This window comes from Pseudopipra pipra, chromosome 14 (genome assembly GCF_036250125.1).
Source record: "Pseudopipra pipra isolate bDixPip1 chromosome 14, bDixPip1.hap1, whole genome shotgun sequence".
Taxonomy (NCBI): domain Eukaryota; kingdom Metazoa; phylum Chordata; class Aves; order Passeriformes; family Pipridae; genus Pseudopipra; species Pseudopipra pipra.
Window position 1 is genome coordinate 1,561,202 of NC_087562.1, and position 21,712 is coordinate 1,582,913.

The 21,712-nt window shown below is 42.6% G+C and overlaps 1 protein-coding gene across 1 annotated transcript in view; it reads left to right on the forward strand.

The window, feature by feature from the left end:
* Nucleotides 1–21,670, forward strand: part of GLG1 (golgi glycoprotein 1) — a 79,778-nt gene extending 58,108 nt beyond the window's left edge. Inside the window, exons 9-26 of the mRNA XM_064670679.1 lie at nt 79–200; nt 859–960; nt 2,792–2,945; nt 4,618–4,755; nt 5,594–5,680; nt 5,966–6,028; nt 6,700–6,813; nt 7,215–7,303; nt 8,175–8,292; nt 9,300–9,392; nt 9,932–10,069; nt 11,403–11,526; nt 11,874–12,016; nt 12,255–12,356; nt 13,007–13,114; nt 13,716–13,836; nt 15,690–15,796; nt 16,268–21,670. Of these exons, the coding sequence (XP_064526749.1) occupies nt 79–200; nt 859–960; nt 2,792–2,945; nt 4,618–4,755; nt 5,594–5,680; nt 5,966–6,028; nt 6,700–6,813; nt 7,215–7,303; nt 8,175–8,292; nt 9,300–9,392; nt 9,932–10,069; nt 11,403–11,526; nt 11,874–12,016; nt 12,255–12,356; nt 13,007–13,114; nt 13,716–13,836; nt 15,690–15,796; nt 16,268–16,435 (2,091 nt within the window). The 3' untranslated portion in view covers nt 16,436–21,670. The remainder of the gene's footprint in view (nt 1–78; nt 201–858; nt 961–2,791; nt 2,946–4,617; nt 4,756–5,593; nt 5,681–5,965; nt 6,029–6,699; nt 6,814–7,214; nt 7,304–8,174; nt 8,293–9,299; nt 9,393–9,931; nt 10,070–11,402; nt 11,527–11,873; nt 12,017–12,254; nt 12,357–13,006; nt 13,115–13,715; nt 13,837–15,689; nt 15,797–16,267) is intronic.
* The last annotated feature ends 42 nt before the right edge of the window (nt 21,671–21,712 follow it).

Here is a 21,712-nt window from a genome sequence, read left to right on the forward strand (position 1 = left end):
GCATAGAATTGCCACGCTGAGAGGTTGTAATTTAGGTTGTTAACACTTGTCTTCCTCTCCACAATTTCTTTCTTGCAGCTGCAGACCCTGATCCAGGAGACTGACCCGGGTGCCGATTACCGCATCGACCGCGCGCTCAACGAGGCCTGCGAGTCGGTGATCCAGACGGCCTGCAAGCACATCCGCTCGGGGGACCCCATGTAGGTGCCTCCCGCTTGGGACTGATTTGTCTTTTCAGTGGGGCATCCAGGAAGGTTGTGTGGCTGAGCAGTAGGAACACTAAAACCTGTCCAGAAATGAGGGACTCCAGAGTGGCAATTCGTGCAGGGCTGGAGGTGTGACCTGAGCTCTGTCTCCGTTCTGGCTGTACAAGCAGGCCAGTATTTTTGTCACAGGGCTGGTTTAGCACTGGTGAAGGATGTAGCTATCTCAGGCACTTAGATTTTGTAATATTTGTAATATTTGATGTGCTCATTTCCTTAACTACATAAGTCTTCAGCAATATCACAAAGTGACAAGCCTGGAAAGTCCAGGTAAGCAAACCCATAGTGCAGAGACAGGTGCCTCCAGTCTGATAATATATTCCCCCTCCCAAGACAGTTTTTTCTATAGAATACTCCTTAAGATTGTTGTTGTATATCAGACTTGCTGAGATAACTAAAACAATGGCATTTAAAAGGGTACAAATCTGACACACAGTTGGTTTAGATGTAATCTTTTGGAAGGAAAAGAAAGATCTTCACTGCTTTTGAACTTCTTATCTATGGTTCATTGGAAAGAATGATTTGCCAACACCAGCTGTTATAAGAAAGCCCAGCATGATTCTAACAGTCTCTGGCCTAACTTTTCTGTTTGCAGGATTCTGTCTTGCCTGATGGAGCACTTGTACACTGAGAAGATGGTGGAGGACTGTGAGCACAGGCTCCTGGAGCTCCAGTATTTTATATCTCGTGACTGGAAGTGAGTGCTGTAAAATGACATTTATGCTCACATGATGTTTGTATTTAGTGTTTGTTTGCATTTGCAGTTCCTGGTAAAGCAGTGTCGCTTAGGATGGTTCAGAAGAGGATTTTTAAATGTGCCAGGTCTGTAGGGTGCTAATGCCTGTCTAGAACAGTAGAAGCAAAAGCTGCTTAGAAAAGGTGTGATGCCACTTAAATCAGGTCCTCTCTGAGAAATGATGCAACCCTAAAAAATGCTCAAGTTTGGGCTCTGAAATTCAGTGCAGCTTTAAAGAATTCTGTCTGGCTGTACTGAAGTTCAAGGTCACTTTCTGTGCAGGTGGCATCCACTTGCATCTGCTCTGAGTACTACAATATGGGACTTATGGAAACCAAGCTTTTCAGTACAACAAAGGGACACTGTGTGAGAAACTTCCTGCTTCCATTTCTGCCTTTTTTCAAATTCTCTAGGTGTGATTACAGTATAACAGATGTAATACCCTTTGGAGCACTGCTTTTCCAGCTTTCTCATCCAGAGATGGCAGTGCTTTGTTTTAAATGATTACAAAGCCCCTTGTGTCTGTGCTGGTTAAGATGAGGAGAATATAAATTTGATAAACATGACCAGTGAGGAAAGAATTAAGTGTTTGGCTTGTCTTCTAAAGAAGATTGAGAGGTGAGGAAGTAGAGTACATTAAATGGGATTACTGCAAGAAATTGAGAAATTGTTCTCAGTGGCCACAAAGAGTGTAAGGCAAGAAGTGATGGACTTCCATTACTGCAAGGGGTGTGTGAACCAAACATTAGGAAAATCTTGAATCATAGCAAGTCATGTCTTTTGGGCAGCATTGCCAGTAGTTAAGAGTTGGCATGCTCTGTGAACCTTCTGCTTTTAAAATACCCGGGGCTTTGTGAACCAGAGAGTTTAGGGCTTTGGGGCTGTTTATTTAGTCATCTCAATAACTGTCACCACAGGTACACAAAAATACTTAATTTTTTCCCCCTTCCTGTTTCCCTTCATTGTTATTTCTCCTGCCTGTACCATGTTTCCAGCAGGTAGTTCATTGCTTGAGCCAAACTTAATTGACTGAAAGAAGGAAGATTGAGTATTTGCATTTTACTGGGAGTAAAGATAACTCAAATTTATATTACAAGCTGGGCAGCATTAGCTCATCTTTGTTTAACCACTGTTCCCCAGAACTGGCTTATAAAAGCTGTTTCATTTGCTGTGCCCCTCCACTGAAATCACTTGATGTTTGTCTTCTGTAGTGTTGTAGAAATCACAGGTTTCCTTTTTGGAAAGTAGCAATATCGCACTTAGCTTTCTTGTAATTAACTGTCATCCTAAGAGATCTGCACTTGTATACAAAAGCAAGGGATGCTGAGTCTTCAGTTGGCTCAAATCCAGGGCAGACAGAACTTAGATTTTTATGGAAGTGGTGTTTCAGAATGGCAGCAGTACAAAGTACATGCAAGATATACAACCAAAATGTGGAATGTACCTGCCTTTCTCCTGCTTTAGGACATGGAGGAGATGATTTCTTTTCTCACATGTCAGCATTTGGCTGGTATGCTGCAGAAGAGAATGGGAGGTGCTTCAAGAAGTGTTGAAGATTTAATCTGTAATTAAAGATTTCGGTGTTATTTTTGCAAGAATACGGAGCTGACTCCAAACTGAGTGATGGGCATTTTTCTGCCTGTTGGTTCAGTTGGTCAGACACTGCTGCTGAGTGATGTGGTGGTGGTGGTGCCTGAAACTTGAAGTGGATTTTCTGCCTCAGAAGCATTTCAGAATATCGAAAGTGTTGCAGGTTTGAATGAGGTGCCAGTGATAACCCTGGTGTTTGCAGGTTGGACACAGTCCTGTACCGCAAGTGTCAGGGAGATGCCTCCCGGCTCTGCCATACCCATGGCTGGAATGAGACCAGTGAGATGATGCCTCCAGGGGCTGTTTTCTCCTGCCTGTACAGGCATGCCTATCGCACAGAGGAGCAAGGAAGGAGGGTGAGTGCTGATGTGCAACTTGCTGCCCTTTGACCTGTGATGGAAGGGTTGCACACGCGTTTGAAGTTGGACACCCTGGGGTAAAACTGCCAGAACTCATGAAAGCTGCTTCAGAAGCGTTTACTGTAGGGGGTAGTTGCAGTGCTTTGAGTGCCCAACTCCTCCTCAAGCGTGCCCTGAAAGTGGCTGTTCTGGCAAGGCAGAATAGGCCAGCAGGCTGTGACATGGGCCAGTGGGGGAACTGTGCACTGACACCGACTGACATATCTGTCCAATGCACTGCAAGTCCTCCCCCATGTCTTTCCAAAGAGGAATGTGATTCCTTGCAGATAGCTAGCATAGCTGCAAAATTGGTTTTATGCTAAAAGAGTTTCAAGCTCAGCTTTCCTTGGCTGTTTCTAATTAAGTTTTGATTTGTGTACAGCTTCAGATTATACTCCATTAAATTCTTCCTATTGCTATAACACATCCTTCCAGTACTGTGGAGCGTGCTGTCCTGGTAAATGTGCTCATGCTGTCTTTAAAGAAGACAGTAGGGATCTGACTTGCTGCCCTGCAGTCTGGAGATCCACCATCATGGCATCTGTAGTTCAGAGCTGCTCTTTTCAAGTTTGCTGCCCTCTCGTGCCTTTATCAGGGCACTCAGTTGAAAGCAACTGGGTACTCATTTCCATTTCTTTTGGCACTGTGGTGTACACAGCCCCCAGCAGTTGGTGGTTTACACAGTGGCCTGGCTTAAAAATTAATTTCCACAGCTTGATTTAAAAGGTCTTTTGTGGCAGAGGTCAAGTATTGATTGAAAGCATCTCTCTTTTAGGAATAATTTTTATTTAATGCAGTTTCTTAGTCTGCTGAGTTGAGACTTTTTAATTCCATTTTATATTAGTGCTGACCAAAGAAATCAATAGCCACCCTGCAAATAATCTATCAGAGAGAGAAAAGGTTTTTAAATGTGTTTTTCTAGTGGAAAGTAGGCTAAGGGAGCAGCTGTCATTTTGAAATTTAGTGTTGGAAAGCAAACTCTTGGGAGGTTAGGCCTGTACTTCTTTCCAGTGCTGTTGACAAAATGCTACATAACTTCAGTGGTTTGGATTTTTAAATGTTTGAAGTTTTAAGCTTCAACTGGTGCATTTTAGGTCTGATAAGCACCACACCAGTATCCCTTGGTTTTCTACAGTTTGTTTCTTCCTGTCTTGCAAGTGCTGACTCTGATGTGCTGCAGTAGGGATTGCTGAGCAGAAATTACAGCTGGACTATATTGCCTCATTCTGGGCTTCCCATTTGGTATTGAGGGCATGAGCTATTTTGACTTCCTTCTCCAGAAGCAGTCTGTGGCTTAGAGAGAAGGGGGTGGTGCAGCAGACAGCCTAGGGACCTGCTCTGACATCTCATTTCAAAAATCAAAGTACAGGTTTAAGAATATAAAATTAATTTTAGTGAAATGAGAGGACCCTCTATCTAAACTAAACGACAGAGCTCTAAACTCTTTTGGAGCCCAGATTGCTTTTGGGGGCCCTGGCAGACTTGTGCTGAGCAGTGCAGGACTCCTGGGCTTTCTGGGACTGATGATGGCATTTGTGGTCACTCTCAGAACTTTACCTGACAGCATCTTCTTTGCACTGTGTGGATTTAGAGACCCCCTGTGCTTAAACAGTCCCTGTCCTCCTTGCAGCTATCACGGGAGTGCAGAGCAGAGGTCCAGAGGATCCTCCACCAGCGAGCCATGGATGTGAAGCTGGACCCAGTTCTCCAGGACAAGTGCATGATTGACCTGGGGAAGTGGTGCAGTGAAAAAACAGAGACAGGGCAGGTACTGCACACGAGATCACCGCTGCTTTGGTTGGGAAGCTGGAGGGTGGGACAGGGCAAAAAGGGCTTAAAGGGACATCTTGTTACGTGCTGCCTCTTTATAGCAAAGAATATATTAAAAATTAGTGCAGTATGAAACATAATCTACACCAAACTGAGAGGTGGAGATGATACAAAGAAGCTTTGCACATACTGCATGGCTTCATTCAGTGGGTTTAAAAGTGTAGTTGAATGAGAAGGGGGAAGGGGTTAGTTAGCAAGAAGGACTTTAATGAAGCAACCTCACCCCCCTCAATCTCTTATGTGTAATATTCTATTACAAGCTTGACATTTCCCACATAAACTTTATCCCATTTCCATTTGGCAAATACTGACATGCTTCCTGTGTTTATACAGAACTGAACTAACATCTGCAGCTACTTAACAAAAGTTTCAACAAATACTTTGATGTTAAATTGCTGTGCCCCAGGAGGGCTGTAGGGAAGGAGCTGTTGGGCAGCAGATGCCGTGGATCACACACCACTGTCCTTTTGAAGTGCCCATCATAGGTTGTAGTTTGGGTAACTAACCTCTCCTTAAGGTTATGCAAAGGGCAAATTAAATGTGATATTCCAGAAGTGAAAGCCCATCATGCAGCCTTTGAGAGCAAGTGGTAATGTCTTACACCAACATTCTCAATCACTACTACATTTGTGTGTGGGAGTGCTGGTAGAGAGTGGGATTAAATGAGATTTAGGGCTTTACCAAGAGGAGGGCAGTTTCACATGTGTAACAATGTTTTAAGCCCAAAATTTCAGCTTGGGTTCTTGGATCACACACTAAAATGTCTGTTTCTGTAGGAGCTGGAATGCCTTCAGGACCATCTTGATGACTTGGTGTCTGATTGCAGGGACATAGTGGGAAACCTCACTGAGCTGGAGTCTGAGGTGAGTGGTTTTCAGCCTGGGGTAAAGGGAGTAGTTGAGCATGTCTAGTTAAGCATGTCATTTTGATGATGGTGAAAAAACTTGAGGTTAGAGGAGCTGCAGAAATGCAGCTCTGGGATCAAAGAACATACTTTTTATCCCATACAACGGAAGTTTTCATGGGGGGTTCTTGAGGAAGAGAAATGAGCAACAGTTTTGAGTTTGAGTTTTTATCACAAGATTTTTTTCACAGCCTTTTTTTTTGTCTATTCACTGTGAAAACGAAATATTACATGTTTTCTGCAGGACATCCAAATTGAAGCCTTGCTGATGAGAGCATGTGAGCCCATTATCCAGACATTCTGTCATGTGAGTTCTCTGTAACAGTGTATGTTTGAGGAAAAAGCACTTTATGGGAAAGATCAGAGGGTTTTAGTATTAGTTCTTGCTACACTTCAAAAGTAAAATCAGAGGTAATCAGTTTCAAAAGTCTTTAGTTTAAAAGTCACTCTAAAATAAAAATTCTTAGTTCCACCTAATCCTGCTCTTGTCAGAGCCCTAGCATAAAAGCTAGAGTTTGAAGATGAAAACTGCCTTGTAATTGCAAAAATCACTCTTTACAGTGAGTTCAATTTTTCCTTCTCCTTTACCTGCAGCCAGTGTGTGTAGCCACTCCACTCTGTGCAGCTGCTCAGCACTGCTGAAATAACTTCACTGATCTAGGATTGAGTAGTTAAATAGCAGTGAAGGCAACTGATTATAATATGTCATGTAAGCATTGAGTCTCTAGTATGTTCCCCTGAGTCTGAAGTGTGCATGTTCCTGAGATGGTTCTTTTCTGAATCCTATGAATGTAGTTGTGTGCTAGAGTTGTGTGGTGCAGCTCCAGGGTGCTCAGTTAGTAGTAACAGTTAGTAGTAAGCTCACCATAGAGGGTGGGACTGTAAGTTAAGTGTTTCCTGGTCACAGTTGTCTAAAGGAGCATAAGAACCATGACTTGTAGGAGTAGCTCATTTTTAAGCCTTCCATCTCTTTTTCAGGAGGTTGCAGATAACCAGATTGATTCTGGGGATCTGATGGAGTGTCTAATACAGAACAAACACCAGAAAGAAATGAATGAAAAATGTGCAATTGGAGTTACTCATTTCCAGCTGGTAAGCAATGCTTTCCTCTGTCAGTGGAAGCCTGTTCTGTTCTTTCAGGGTGTTGATTTATGAAACCCCTCCTTCTTTGAGATTGATTTCCCACTGTATTTAAAGAGCTCCTGTGAATTCAAACAGTTGTACTTGCATGTGTGATCATAAATGGTCACTTCTGGAGATGATTGATTTAACTTCAGGTTCTCCTTCCTCCCTGGCACATGGTAGACAGGGTCCCAACTTCTTCAGCAGTGCAGCATCTCCCCTTGCTTCCACACTAACAAGTTGTGAACAAAAGCATTTGCTGATTGTATGATTCAGCAAGTGTTCTTTTGGGCAATATTTTTTGTTTCAGTTTGGTTTTTTTTAAACTCCAGGTGACCAAAGTTGTTTTTCTCCCCACTTCTCTCTTGCAGGTTCAAATGAAAGATTTTAGGTTCTCATACAAGTTTAAAATGGCTTGCAAGGAGGATGTGCTGAAACTTTGCCCCAACATCAAAAAAAAGTATGTATGCTGACCAAACAGCAGTCTGATTGTATAAATATGTAATTAAGTTACAGGATATTTCATGAGAGGACAGAAAACACTGGACTTCCTTTAAAGGCTGATTGTTTTGTATGTGTTCCCTTAGTGACTGTGTTCTGCAGATGCTTAAGGCAGAGGCATTGCCTGCTTCTTCAAAATTTCTACTGGATACAAGCCTGTCCTCTTTATTGTTCTTGCTGTGAAAATAGCTAATTATTACAATTAGTGGATTGCATGTCCCAGAATGTTTTATATCCTTGCTAGATTCATCTTCTTATAACAGGCAGACTGCTGTTGTTCCAGTTGCTGATCTGGGAAGGGAAAATATCCCACTTGTTTTAGCTGGTTTATTCATTCAGTGTAAGGGGTTTTTTTAATGGCCTACTGCAATGATGTAAGGCTGAATTACACACAAGGTCAGTCCTGTTTGTGGATAGCAAGACTATTTGCATTTTATGATATCAATGCCCTTCCTATAGTGTAAAAGGATTGCTTGCAATGCTATGTAGGTATTCACCTTCATCTATTTCTGAGATTAAGCAAAGCTTTTCTAAAGTGCTGACGTGACTTAAGAGCCAAGGTCTTGCTGGGCAGAGGTGAGGTGGGGTTTTGAATATATTCCTGTCTTTGGATGTAGACTCCAATCAGGTAGCATCAGATTTAGGGTTTAATTGTGGTCCAGTTGCTCTACATAGAGCTGTACCCCTGGTAGAAGTAAGCACAGATGCACAAGGCTTTTTATATTGTGTTTGGATTATTGAAGTCGGTTTCTCTGGTGTGGTGATCTAATACCAACCTTGGCTGGTTCAGTGAAGGGTGGATGAGTAAGAAGCTGTTTTCTCTTCTGCAGGGTGGATGTGGTGATCTGTCTGAGCACAACTGTGCGCAATGACACTCTGCAGGATGCCAAGGAGCACAGGGTCTCTCTGAAGTGCCGCAAACAGCTGCGCGTTGAGGAGCTAGAGATGGTAAACATGCCTGACACTCTTGTTCTCCCCGCTCTTCTAGTCAGGTTCTTCAGTTAAAGCTTCCTGGTTTGTCCACTTTGGGGGGGGGGGGAAAGGAAGCTCATTTGTAAGAGGTATCTAATTTATTTTTTCCACTCTTCTTACAACACGAGGCTCAATTGCCCTTCACGGTGAAAGTAATGATTGTCTACTTTAGTGCCTTAAATATAGTCTCACGAAGGCCAAGGCAAGCTAAATGGTCATTGGAATTTCAGCTAGAAGTGATTATGTTTAGTGTTAGATAGCAACGTGCTACACATGCTGATGTTCTTAAAGTCCTCTAGGAGAGAACAAAAGCTTCATTTTACAGGCTGAGGAAACAAGCACAGATGAAGCAACTCAACTCCAGCTGCTTCAAGTTGCTCAGTGGATAAATAGGAGTAGTGTTTGTTCTGGTAGGCAAAGCTGCCTCTCAGCTTCCTGCTGCAGTGCTTGCAGCAATAAACTCTTAAGGTCTTTGTCCAGTAGGTACTGTTTGAGTGTTAAAGCTTCACCTTAAGTAGGTCCATGTCAGAAGAGGCATCACTCTTACCTTTGTATGGAAGAATTCAAATGCTGGGCATCACCAAAATCAGGAAACTTCAGTCACAGCCTCCGGATCACCTACTGTGATTTCACCAGGTGGCTGTTAATATGTCCTTTGGCTTTCACATGGAAAGACTTCAGTTGTCTTGGAGGTTTGTAATGATGCCCTTGTAGGAGAAGCAGTGGAAACAACTTACCAGCTCTAAAATTTGATTTAAATCTTTTCTTCAGCCTAAAAAGCTAACTGATCACTGCAGGGAATTGTAAAGTTGGTTTCCCACTAACATCACTTCTTGCACCCAAGACCCTTAAATTCAAAGAAACTGAATGCCCGTTGTGAGAGTTTCTTGCTTTTTGTGAGTAGAGGCCTCTAGTTAAGAGATTAACAAAGTAAAGTAGCCTTGAGTCCTGCTTAAAAGTTCATATTGTAATTTGTCCTGCAGACTGAGGATATCAGACTTGAACCAGAGCTGTACGAGGCTTGTAAAAGCGACATCAAGAATTACTGCCAAAACGTGCCCTATGGCAATGCTCAGGTAATGAACTTCATTAATAACTTACAATTTAATTTGTACTTTCATTTCAGAAAACTTTTGAAGAGCACTTTTACCCCTGTAAGTGCAGCTTGAGATTTTCATTTTGATGTCACTGAAATATTTTGGTAGTGCTTTGGAACGTTAATTTCTTTTTTGCCACTGGTGCACAAGCATTAATAGTGGGTGAATGCAAGGCTGTGAGCACTTCATTCTTCAGTTAATGCTAATTTTAAGCTATTAGCAGCTGGTTACTGCAAGTGTTGCTGAAAGATTTCTTAGGCATAATGTCTGCAAGATGAGATTTGTGGGTTTGGAGTAAGTCCAGGAGACCCTCTTCATCTCATTAAATCTTTGTGAGAAAAGATGAGCTTAAGACAAGTCCTGGAAATGAGCACTGGTAATGACTTTGATAAAGTCTAGGCATTGGGAACTTAACTGCCCAAATCAGGTGAAGGAAGGTCGTTAGGGGAACACACAGCTGTGTGTGACAGAACTGTGTCCCCAGGGTGTCCCTTACTGCTGCAATACTGTGTTGGCAGATTATTGAATGCCTGAAAGAAATCAAGAAGCAGTTGAGCACAAGGTGCCACCAGAAGGTGTTTAAGCTGCAGGAGACGGAGATGATGGATCCAGAACTGGACTACACACTCATGAGAGTCTGCAAGCAGATGATCAAGGTAATGTTAATGCTTATTTAAGAGGGTAAGGTTGGGATATAAAAACTCTATTGGCTTTGAGCTTCCCATAAAGACTTGTTACAAGACTGCTGTGTTGTTTCAGAAGTGTGATTGCTTTTTTTGCAGAGTAATCTGTTTCTTAACTCTGAATCAGGCTGAGGTTTCTTCAGGGCTCTTCTCTTTCAACTTCCTGATCAAAGCCTGTGCACTAATAAATTTGTCTACCCAACCACCAGCAGAATTGAGGAGGCAATCAGTGCTGAGGCTTCTAGTGCAGTTTTCATTCAGTCAGTTTGGATTTGGATTGGCTTTATGCAAAGGTGAAGAAATTATGATTACAGAGAATTGTAAAATCTTCAGTTCACTGCTGACTTGGTGCACACAGACTTTCACCAAAGCAATAAAACAGGCAAAATTATGCAAAATTTAAAATTAGAAATGATAGCTGAAAGTGGTACCATGTGGAAAGCAGCAGTGAATGCTCATATAAGACACTCTTTCACAGGAGGAAAAATTGCAAGCCCTGGAACATTAGTATGTGTGGTCTTTGTGCAGTGCCCTTATTCCATATTTTGGCTGAAGAAGCACATCTTCAGAATTTTTTGCTCTCCAGTGCAGACTCATGCTTTTATACAAAGACCTGTGCTCTCACCAAAGTAGTGAGGATTAGAAAACACAACAGCCTTATCTTACACCCACAGAATTAGTTTCTAACAAAAGAAATTAGTATCTTGGTATGAATTTTGGGTAAGCTGGTTCACTTTTGACTATCTGACTTGGGGCAGGAATGGGCACATTAGTATCAGTGAGCTCCTCTCTGCTTTCTCCTTCTATGATGTCTTAGTTTGTGCTGAGCATTAATAATGAAGTCTTTACCTGTTACTTTGTCCAGGCAGAATTTATACAAAGCAGTAGTATGTGTATAGACTTAAAGATTGCTTTTTTAGTTTCTAAAATAAAGGGGAGCAAAAGTATTTGCATATGAGGCCTAATTTGGTGGGTATTTTTTTCCAAGTGTGCTGTATCTTAAGAATAGGAAATAAATAAAGGCAATTTGCTTTTGATACAGCCAACAGGAGGTGGTGCCTGGAAACCAGTCAGGACTGTACAGCTCAGTGCTCAGTCTGTAAGCACAGGCATTAATGCCCACAGTCAGTTCAGGGAATAGCACTGTTCTTTGTAATAGGTGTTGGGGATAGGGACTGTATGCACCTCTGCATTGGCCACGTGCTTATTCTCTTCCATGAGTTGGAAGCTGCTTGTTGGGTTTGGGTTTTGCTTTCTCAAGTGCTTAGTGATGAAACTTGTTGTTTTTTTGGGTTTTTTTCGGTAGCGGTTTTGTCCAGAGGCAGACTCAAAGAATATGCTACAGTGTTTGAAACAAAACAAGAACAGTGAAGTGATGGATCCTAAATGCAAGCAGATGATTACCAAGCGCCAGATCACACAGAACACAGGTATCTTCTTCTGAAAGAAACTTCACTTGCTTGCCTGGGCTGTTCAGTGATTTGCATGGCTGGAAGAATATCAGTTTTGTTTTATTCTTCATGTTTTTCAGTGCACACTCTGATCTCAGTCAAGTTCTTGAGGGTCAGCATGTGTTTTTGAATCCTCTTTGTTCCTGAAGCTCTTACCTCACAAACTGAAATTCTGTTGTGAAGAAATACTGTTTTCCCCCAAAATTAAGTTCCTTGGTGGTACAATGTCATCTAGGAAATTTCTGTGCAGTCTCTTTGGGAGTGTCGTGTTCTGCAGCCTGAAGAGATGTGTGCTCTAATGAAGTTCTGTCACCTTTCCCACTTAGATTACCGCTTAAATCCCGTGCTCAGGAAGGCGTGCAAAGCAGACATACCAAAATTCTGCCAAAATATCCTGAACAGGGCCAAGGATGATACAGAGTTGGAAGGGCAAGTCATCTCATGCCTGAAGTTGAAATATGCAGACCAGGTGAGTAGAGCTGGTGCATGCAAATGAGAAACTGTGCAGGATCGTGCTGAGCAACAGTCATTGAACAACAGATCAAACTTGGGCTTGTGGTGTGTTCAGTGTTTGTGACAGGCTGTATGTAAATGGGGTTTTTATGTTCCTGTACAAGTATTAGAGGATTCAGAGGTTAAAATACAAGGTGATTGATTTATGAAAATGAAGGTCATTGAGTGAGTTAATGACTTTCTCCTCTTCCCAGCGTCTCTCTCCTGACTGCGAGGACCAAATTCGAGTCATAATCCAGGAATCAGCCCTTGATTATCGGCTGGATCCCCAGCTTCAGATGCACTGTTCTGATGAGGTAGGAGAAGTAGCTCCTGAGATACTTTTTCAGGATGAAAACTCCCTTCATGTAACAGATTTTTGTTTCTTAGAACAAGAAGCTTCCCAATTATTAAATTTTAAAAAAAAATCCCTTTGAGCTGCCTCTAGCTGGTCAGATTCTCTGCTCGTGACTTTTGCCCAGTGTGCAAGAATTGCAGTTTCCTGTGCAGTGCTAATATGAAGTTAATTTTTTTATCTGGGATCTCATCAGTACTTGTGACTATAGAAAAATACTGCTTTCCTGTTGTCAAAAAAAATGTCTGTTAGTTCTTTGGTCTTGTCGGCCTTAACTGGAATACATTCAGGTTTTTGAGTTTTCACTTTTGATAACAGAGTTGGTCATGCTTCAAGTGTTACTTATTTCATACTTTCACATTCTTTCCATGCTGTTTTCCTCTCTGCCCTCCTCCTCAGTACAGCAATATTGACTTCTTGCTGCTGGGTTTAAAGGGTATGCATATTGCATGAGCCAGGCTGCATTTGGCTCTGGGGATTTGGGGGGAAGGAGTTTCATCATGTATTCTCTAGCTGTGCCCTGTGATGAACTAATGTATTGAGATATAAATGTGCTAAAAGGCAGAATGATTGTTGTGAACTACTTATGTTAAAACACCTTTTTCAAAATAGATTTCCAGCTTGTGTGCAGAAGAAGCAGCAGCTCAGGAGCAGACGGGGCAGGTGGAAGAATGTCTGAAAGTGAATCTGCTGAAAATAAAAACTGAAATGTGCAAGAAGGTAAAGGAAATAAATTGGATGTGCTCTAAAAGGCATCCCATCCCTGCAGAAGTCTGTGATTTTTCCAGATCACAGCCTAGGTCATGTTGTAGCTATTATGAGGCCAGAGCTCTGAAGTTTCCCTACACATCTCGGTTCTGGCCTGCAGTGATTCAATTCAGTTTCAATTTGCCAGTCAAAATCGTGTCGACAGTGCCTCCTCTGCAATTCCAGGCTTGAATCCTTCCTTGACTGTGGTTGCCAAAGTTTCTTGTTACTCATCTGTTTCCTGGTGCTGTCTCCATTGCAGGCTGCCTGGGTGCTGGGCATGGCCTGGGCACAGCTCTGTGAATCACCCACGACTGATTTCAGTTCTAACTGAAGGAACCCTGACATATTGTCTTCGTATTTTAGATTAATATGAGTATTTTAATGAACATAACTATTGTAAGTATTACAGACCAGGACACTTAAATCATTCATAGCCTCATCCATGGACAGTGGTGGATTTTCTCATGATCCTGGATTTTAAAAGTTGGTACAGCTTTCATAAATATTGAGCAGCATGAGTTTTGTTCTCTCTCCTTTTTCTGAGGTGTACTTGTAATTTCCTCCTCCCCAGGAAGTGCTCAACATGCTGAAGGAAAGCAAAGCAGATATATTTGTTGACCCAGTGCTCCACACAGCCTGTGCCCTCGACATCAAACACCACTGTGCTGCCATTCCACCGGGGAGAGGACGCCGTAAGTGCTCGTGCTGTACCTGTGTAACCTCTCAGTCCTCAAATACTTAACCTGCATTTTCTTGCCAGTGTAGTCTTAAGAACAGGATATTTCCACCAATCATTTGTGGGCAACAGGATGGAACAGCAGCAGAGGTGGTAGATGGATGGGTATCAAGAAGTCCTTCCTTGTGTCCAAGGCAGGACCTATTTATTCCTCAGTCCTGATATAAAATACCTTTGCAGCCTTATCTGCAGACTTAATGAGTATATTCCTGTGCCATCATTCATATGATTGCTGACAATAGTGTGTGATACCAGATCCATAAACCTTCTATAAAATCCCTCCTCAGTTAAATCCCATTGAAAATGAGCTCCTAATACACATGGACTCATTTTTCAGTGAGGTTTATCTCCCACCTTGTATCAGCTTCACACAAGATACAGCTCCCAACCTTACTTATGACAATGTTCTATCAGACTGTATCAAAAGCTTTCCTAGAACTAAGCTGCTTTTCATAGAGCAGCAAGTTGGTTTGGTTTCACAAGAGTCATTCTTACCTAATCCTCTTGATCCTTCTTTCTTTGTGTCAGTCTTTGTCCATGGTTGGCTTCTTTGTTTCAGTATTTAAAATTAAACTGAAGTACTTTGATTTAATTTTTTTCTTCTCTGCTTAAACATATCAGTTTTTTTCTTTTCCAACATTGCAGAGGGTAGGTTGATTTTCTAAGTTCACGTAGCAGGTAAAGGCTTTGAGACTTCATCAGCTGTTTCAGGTCCTCTGAGTTCAGCAAGTTCAGACTACTTGAAATACAGTAAAAATAAGTATTTCCTAACACTTTCTTTCCTGTTTGAGTCAAGCTCTTGCTCTCTGTTACTGCTGTTATGTTAGCTACCATATGGCTGTTTAAGGAGAGCTAGTGGGGAAAATAGTTCTGAACTTTCCCATCTTTCTGAGTTTATCTGGCATTAAAAATAGCAGCCAAGTATTTTCCTGATCATTATCTTTTGTGCTGGTTACTGAATGCCTTTTTGAAATTCTGGATATCCTTTGTTTATTCCTGCTTTGTCATAATTCTTTTGATGTGTGTTCTGATGTGTTTGCACTGAAGGTCTGCAGGAATCTGTAGCTTAGAGAGGGCTCTGCCTGCGAGTGCTTGAACTGACAATTGTGTATTAAAAGTCTGGAGTTAGCTTAAAGTTTGCTTCCTGTTTGCTATGAACTAAATAACTCTTCACTGCAAAGCAGAAAGCATCCAATTAGGGATTAGTCAAGTATGGTAGCATGAGTATAAAATACAGAATTTGATGTCAGTGTCTCATATGAGCATATAAGAGCTCATGAGTTGGCCAGGCCGCTCCATAGGCACCAGAACACTGTGATCGCACTTCCTTTTCACAGGACTGTGTGAAAACTCAGGAAGTTAAACAGTTCAGAATATTTTGTTGATCAAAAGAAGCTCCTAACAAGCCTAAGGAGATAAGACTGTGTTTTTTCCCGAGCTGAATTTGATCTTAGCTCTGTCTAAAGGGTAGTGGCATGGAATTTAGAGTGTACAGCTCATTGAAGGTGCAAATTTAGCAGACTTCCTGAAATCTCATGTAAATCACATGAATTATATATTGGATATGTGCTGTAATTTCTTTTTGGAAGTCAAAATTCCTTGCACCTCCAAATGCAATATTGCTCATGAATCTTGGTGACACTGCCAGCCTCAGGGGTGCAGGGGTTTGTGTATATTCTGCCCTGCTGGCTGGTCTGTTTGGAAAGCCATGTAACCATCAGCCTTCAGGAGAATGGAAGTGGCCCTTTCCACAGCACGTGGTTGAAGCTGCTGTTTCTATTTTGTAACACCATCTTCTGCACATTACAGAAATGTCATGCTTAATGGAAGCTCTGGAAGATAAGCGTGTGAGGTTGCAGCCTGAATGCAAGAAACGCCTTAATGATCGTATTGAAATGTGGAGCTATGCTGCAAAGGTGAATATGTATAGGATTTCCTTTTTTTTTTTATGCATTAGATCTCTCAGTTGCAAGCTATTTATGAAAAACTTCAACTGTAATGAAATTCTTGTTTCTGAATGAAGTTCAGTATTTTGACTTTGGTCTAGAAGAACTGAAGACAGGTCTTCTTTTCTGAACTTAGATCTTACTCTCTCTGTGTCTGGGATGCGTCCCCAACAATGCAGAATTAAGCTGTCTTTTGTGCATGTAGGGCTTAGTCTCCTGTAGAGGAGGTTTGGGGCTGTGAAATAGGGGTGGCAGAACTTCCTGTTATAAAGGTGCCTCCTGAGCAGCAATTTCTTGCAGGACCTGCTTGTTTCTGGTTCAGGCCAAGTCTGACAACGACAGGAGGCAAGAGCAGTACCAGAGACTAAAGCTGATAAATGCCATGGCAGAGGGCTGCATGGAAAGCACAGCTTGGCTCATTTATTCCCTTTTCACCTCCAGGTTGCCCCAGCAGAAGGCTTTTCTGACCTTGCCATGCAAGTTATGACCTCTCCATCCAAGAATTACATACTGTCTGTGATCACGGTTGGCATCTGTGTACTCTTCCTCATCGGCCTGATGTGTGGACGCATCACCAAGCGGGTGACAAGAGAGCTCAAGGACAGGTAGAGCCTGGATTTCCTGCTGAAGAAATGCCTGCCCAGTGCCCAGTTTTGTACAGCCCTCCTCTGTATAGTCTACCCACCCCCTCTTGTGAGAGGAGAATAAAAAAAAAAAAAAAAAAAATTAGAACAGCAGCAGGTGTTGGCTCAGTTTTCCCATCCTGGATCTCATCCACAGCATCTTCATCCTATGAAAGTTTGTGTGCAACATTGGCAGCCCAGCCAGCAGCTTTTGTTACCCCTTTGTTAGCAGACTCTCGTTTACCTGCCTGTAGACAAGTCTCTGTTGTACTGTTGGAACTGCCTTCACTCTCCAAATCAGACTGATATGACCTGCAGCTCAAGCAGTTTTTAAGTAAATTTTTAAAGACAGACATATATCTGCATACCGACTATATGATTTAGGTAATGGTTCATATTGAAATCTAGTCATCCTCTGTGGCTGGGTGAAATTGAGGCAGGAAATTAAAGGGTAAATTGCATCTTACACCACAGTTGGCCTTGTTTTGGACATCTTGCTCGTCTGTGTAAAGCATCTGCAGAGCATAGTCTTGGACAACCTAAGGACACCAGTCACTGGTGTCATCTCCTAGTGAATATCCTGCTTTTGTGACTGTGGATTTTTTTTGGCTGAAAAGATGTCCTCCCTTTCTTCCTCTGCCACTCGCAAGATAGAATAAAATACTGACCAGGATCGAATACTCATGTGAGCTGTACAACTGTTTCAGTAGATTAAAGACACGGTGTAGACACGAGGCGCGTAGGCCATCAGTAGTGAACGGTGCCACTGTCAGTGGGCAGGAAGTGCCCTGGTCAGTTACTCGGTCAACTTTTTTATTATGCAGTAAAATTCTAACCCTCCTTTTATTTTACCTCGCTGCTGCCAAGCTGTTCCCCTTCCAAATTAACTGTCTGTAGAGGGTGTTGGCACACTGGCAGTGCCGTGCTCTGTCAGCGATGCAGAAAATGACTGAACGCTCAACGTGCTCTATTTGTGTAACAATTACTTGTGGATTATCACAGTGGTTTGTAACCACAATTTGGGTCTCAATGGTTTGAATGGCATAGTCTGAACCACGCTGAAGAGTCGTTTTCGTTTCCACAACTGCAACTGACAGTGATAGCAACTGGTGTTTCCTGGGATGTAGGACACAGGTGCCAGTCCAGAAGCAGGAGTGGATGGCAGGATGATAGTGTTGTGTGAAAGGCAGAAATGTCTGGATCTTTAAGGGAAGTAGCTTTCACATAGTTACCATCAACATGAGAGCCCAAAGAAGGTGTTTTAGAAAAGCTGCAACAGTAGCTGTGGCCTCTTCTTACGGTCATCTTTGTTCCTCAAGTAAAAGGAGGTGTGGAGGTCACAAGACACATGCTTTGACTGAAACATGGAATGTGTTGCTGAAATCTAGAAGAGGCTGCACAAGAGTCCATGTGTACAGTAGGATATATTTTATTCACCTTTTAGATGTGCTCACCTGTGTGTGCTGCAGTAAGAACTTTATTTTCCCACTTAGCACGCTGCTAGGTAAGACCTGACATTTCCAGTTCTCCTCATCGTTCCCTAGAAGAACAGTGGAGGTGGCTTTGGGACACTTTAAAGTGTGGACCAGCTGATTCTGATGATACTGAATGTACAGAATAGCATATACAAAATACTGTGAGCATTTGCTGCAACTGAAGCTTTTTGCAAATGTACCTTCATCCCGTTCTGAGGATGGGCAGCAAACTGTTAGTGGTATGGGTTTAGACTTACTATGCTAGTGAGTCTTTCACAAACACTCCTGGTTTTGTAGCAAAGTACTATGAACACAAGGAAGCAGCAGCAAAAGTCTGAGTGACGAAGATTCGATGGGGAGTTAGTACATGGCAGGATTGCTGTTAAGTGGTTGGGTAGAACAGAACTTAAGCCTGAATTCCTTCTCTTGCCCCTCTTCCCTGGTACTAACGGAGCTTGACAGGCCCTCTGTCAGCGTGAAGTGGAGTAGAAGAGGAACAGTTAATCAGGTCTCTTGAGGTAGCACAGGTGTGTAAAACCACAAATGTTAGTTTGGCAATTAGAAGTGTTGTTGTTTCACTTGACTGAGCACTGAAATGACTGCTATTGAGATGGGTGTGTTCATAGAGCTCCCGGCAAGGGAAGTGGGATCTAGGTGCAGCCTTGCTTGCTGGCACAAGTCCTGCTTCTACATAATGTCTATCAGGGCATAATTAAATTGCCATTGGAGGGCTTTTTTTAAACTGTTGTGACTTTTTGAGAAGGCATTTTGTAACCTGATTAGCTTGAGAAGCCTAATTAGATGGTTTATTGTCTAGAAATAGCATCTTCCACTAAAGTCCAAAAGACATTGCAGTGAAAATTGTAGGTTTGTAGCCATAGTTCTGAATGTAAACCCTGTTCAGCTCTGAAGGTGACTTTCTTTACTTTCAGATATAAGGCTTTCTTGGTTTTTTTGCTTTTTAATGTGGAGAAGGTTAAAGTGAGGGTGCCTGGAGCACTGCATTAGGAGTCTGTGCTCTGTGGTGGTGTTTCTACCTGTGTCTGTGGTTGGTGGTGTTTCTGCCTGTGTCAGCAGGCTAACCTGGGAGTTTGGCTTCAGTGTGAGTGTGCTGGGAGGTGTTAGAGGTATGTGGCTGGAGGCCCTTGGAAACAAAGGTAGGATACTAAATAAACCCTTTGTCACTGTAAAGACACAGACCTATCTTTTGAAAGGTGGGCACTATCAAAGGGTCCTGACCATTTTGTCATTTGAACATGTTATCTTTTCATGTTTTAGAAAGGGGTCTCCTACTACTGCTAATGACCAGATTTGCTTTTTTCTTGACTAAAAATCTACCAGTCCCAGTCTTGAAACATTCTCGTCCTTTTCATGCATGCCTAAAAATCCAGAGGTTTTGCAAGCACAGAAACCCACAGGAGTGCTCTTCCAAAAATAACCTGGTCGTGCTGTTGCCAACACATCATCTTGCCTGCAGGTAACCATTTTCCACTGCAGGGAAAGAAAGAATCAGAGAAGCACAGAAGGATGGGGTTGGAAGGGACTTAAAGCTCATTTCATTCCAACCCACTGCCACGGACAGGGACACCTTCCAGACTAGACCAGGTTACCCAGAACCACATCCAGCCCACAACCTCTCTGGGCAATCTGTGCCTCACCACCCTTACAGGAAGGTGTGAGAAATGGTTGTAAGAAACACTGCTGTTGCCTTGAACTTGAGAAAGTCTTTGTAACTTCTCTGGTGTAACAGAGAATGTTAGAAATAGCCACAGTCAGCCAAAAGAAGCGTGTTAGGGTGGGAAAACCTGGGGTGCTCCTTCCTCTTCATGACCCTCGCTTCTCACTGGAGGAGTCTGCCTTCTGCTGAATGCAGTTTAGGAAATGGTTGGTTGTTAGGGTTTTTTTCTCCTCCTCATCATGAAACCTTCTCTTGGAGAGCTTATTCTAGACTTGGTGATGCTGTTGCTCAGGGTGTGGATGGAAGGAAGGGCTGGATGACTGGGATCTAGCAAGGCATGCACTCTCCATTTGCTCCTAGTGCTGCAAGGGTTAACAAACTACGTTTGGCAAATGCACATGTCAGGAACTGTGCGTGATATTCTCCTCATTACTTCACTCCTGCTAGCCTCTTACTGTTTACTCTTGTTCATAGTAATAAGGTTATTTATTGTTTACCTAGCCCTTAACTAATCAGGTCCTTTGGTGAGTTTTAACTTGGGATTCTCCTGCCTCACTTTTGTCACCAGGCTGCTGGAGTAACTCACCTGGATAGGAACAAAACTCGTGGTACTTGAAGTACTGTCCAGCAGGTTGGGATGAGTATTGTATGTCTGTGTCACTGTAAAAGGCTGGAAAGGCCCTAGTGAAGGTCAAATAATTCTGTAGCAAAATGTTAGCATTTCCTCCAGAATCTGATGCTTAAATCCAGGGGATACGATCAGTCTTGCTCTGAAAGAATCCACAGTAAGCTCACTGTATGAAAAATAATGGAGAGGTGAATGTCTCAAATACAGAAACTAAAGGCAGGTAGGTACAGAGGGAAGAAATGCGACAAGCCAGAGGGATCACTCGAATCCCATAATGTTGTAGAGGAATTGTGTTCAATTTGGATGGCAACTTCTGTTAAAACACAAGCTTTTTATTTAGTCAAAGAAGATTGTAGGATTGTTTATTTTTACTTTATCAGTCTTGTTCGGGGAAAAAAAAAAGAAGGTAGTTTTGAGGTGTATGTGAGTGTACAAGTATGGTATGAAACCAGAACATTTCATCTAGCACTTCTGTCCCTATTTGAAGTACAGCTCTGTGGACTCAAACAGCTGTAGTGTGGGTTTGTGTAAGAGCACGTAGTTAATTCTGGGGTTCAAGTCCTCCAGGCAGTTCCCAGGTGCTCATGTTTGCACAGTCTCCCCGTTTGGGAGCCAAACATGCCATTTTGCTTCCACAGATCAGTCATGGTTAGAGGGGACCCAAATCACGCGTGACAGAATTCAGCTGGCACCACTGTTTGTGCTGTGCTGGTGGAATTCTGCATCCACTCCATTCAGTTCCTGAATGCTGCCTGTATGGGACAGGGAGGAGTAACATCACTGCTCTTCACTGGTCAGAGGCAGATTTTCTCCTTCCACAACACCCAAATTTGATTCTATAGCTGACTGAATTCACGCTTCCAGGGTGAATTGCTGAAAATCTCACACCACTGTCCCCTCTGTTGACTGAGTTAGAGGTGTTGGCGTAGCTCTCACCTTGGGAAATACTGATCTAGGAGAAAAGGGAAAGGTGTGACTGCGGCCCGTGGACACTGGTGCCGAGTGGAGGATCGGGAGCTGTACCGTGTGTGTCGGACTGGGCACGTGCCGGTGTTGGGGGTGAGGGGCACCCCGACACCCTCAGTGTACAAAGCAGACCCAGCGGATTCCTATTGTACAGCAGGCGCTGTTTCAACTTAGTCTCCTTTTTTTTTATTATTATTATTATTTTTAAATGTGACATTAACGAGACTTTTTTTTTTTTTATTTTGTAAATGGTTTCCCCTTTTCTGTGTATAAATCCTGGCTGCTCCTCATTTTGGTCGTTCCTTTTTTGGTTTTGTTTTGTTTGGGTTTTTTTTTTTTTACATGTCCATGCTGTGTAATTTTGAGATGTTACTGAGATTCTGAACATAATAATGTGCGCTTTTTTTGTTTGTTTGTTTGTTTTCTGTACAGACGAAATGGGAGAATTTAATAAAAAGAGTCTGCAGGTTTGTACTTGTGGTGGTTTATTTCTGAGGGGACCGCGGGGGGGGCGGG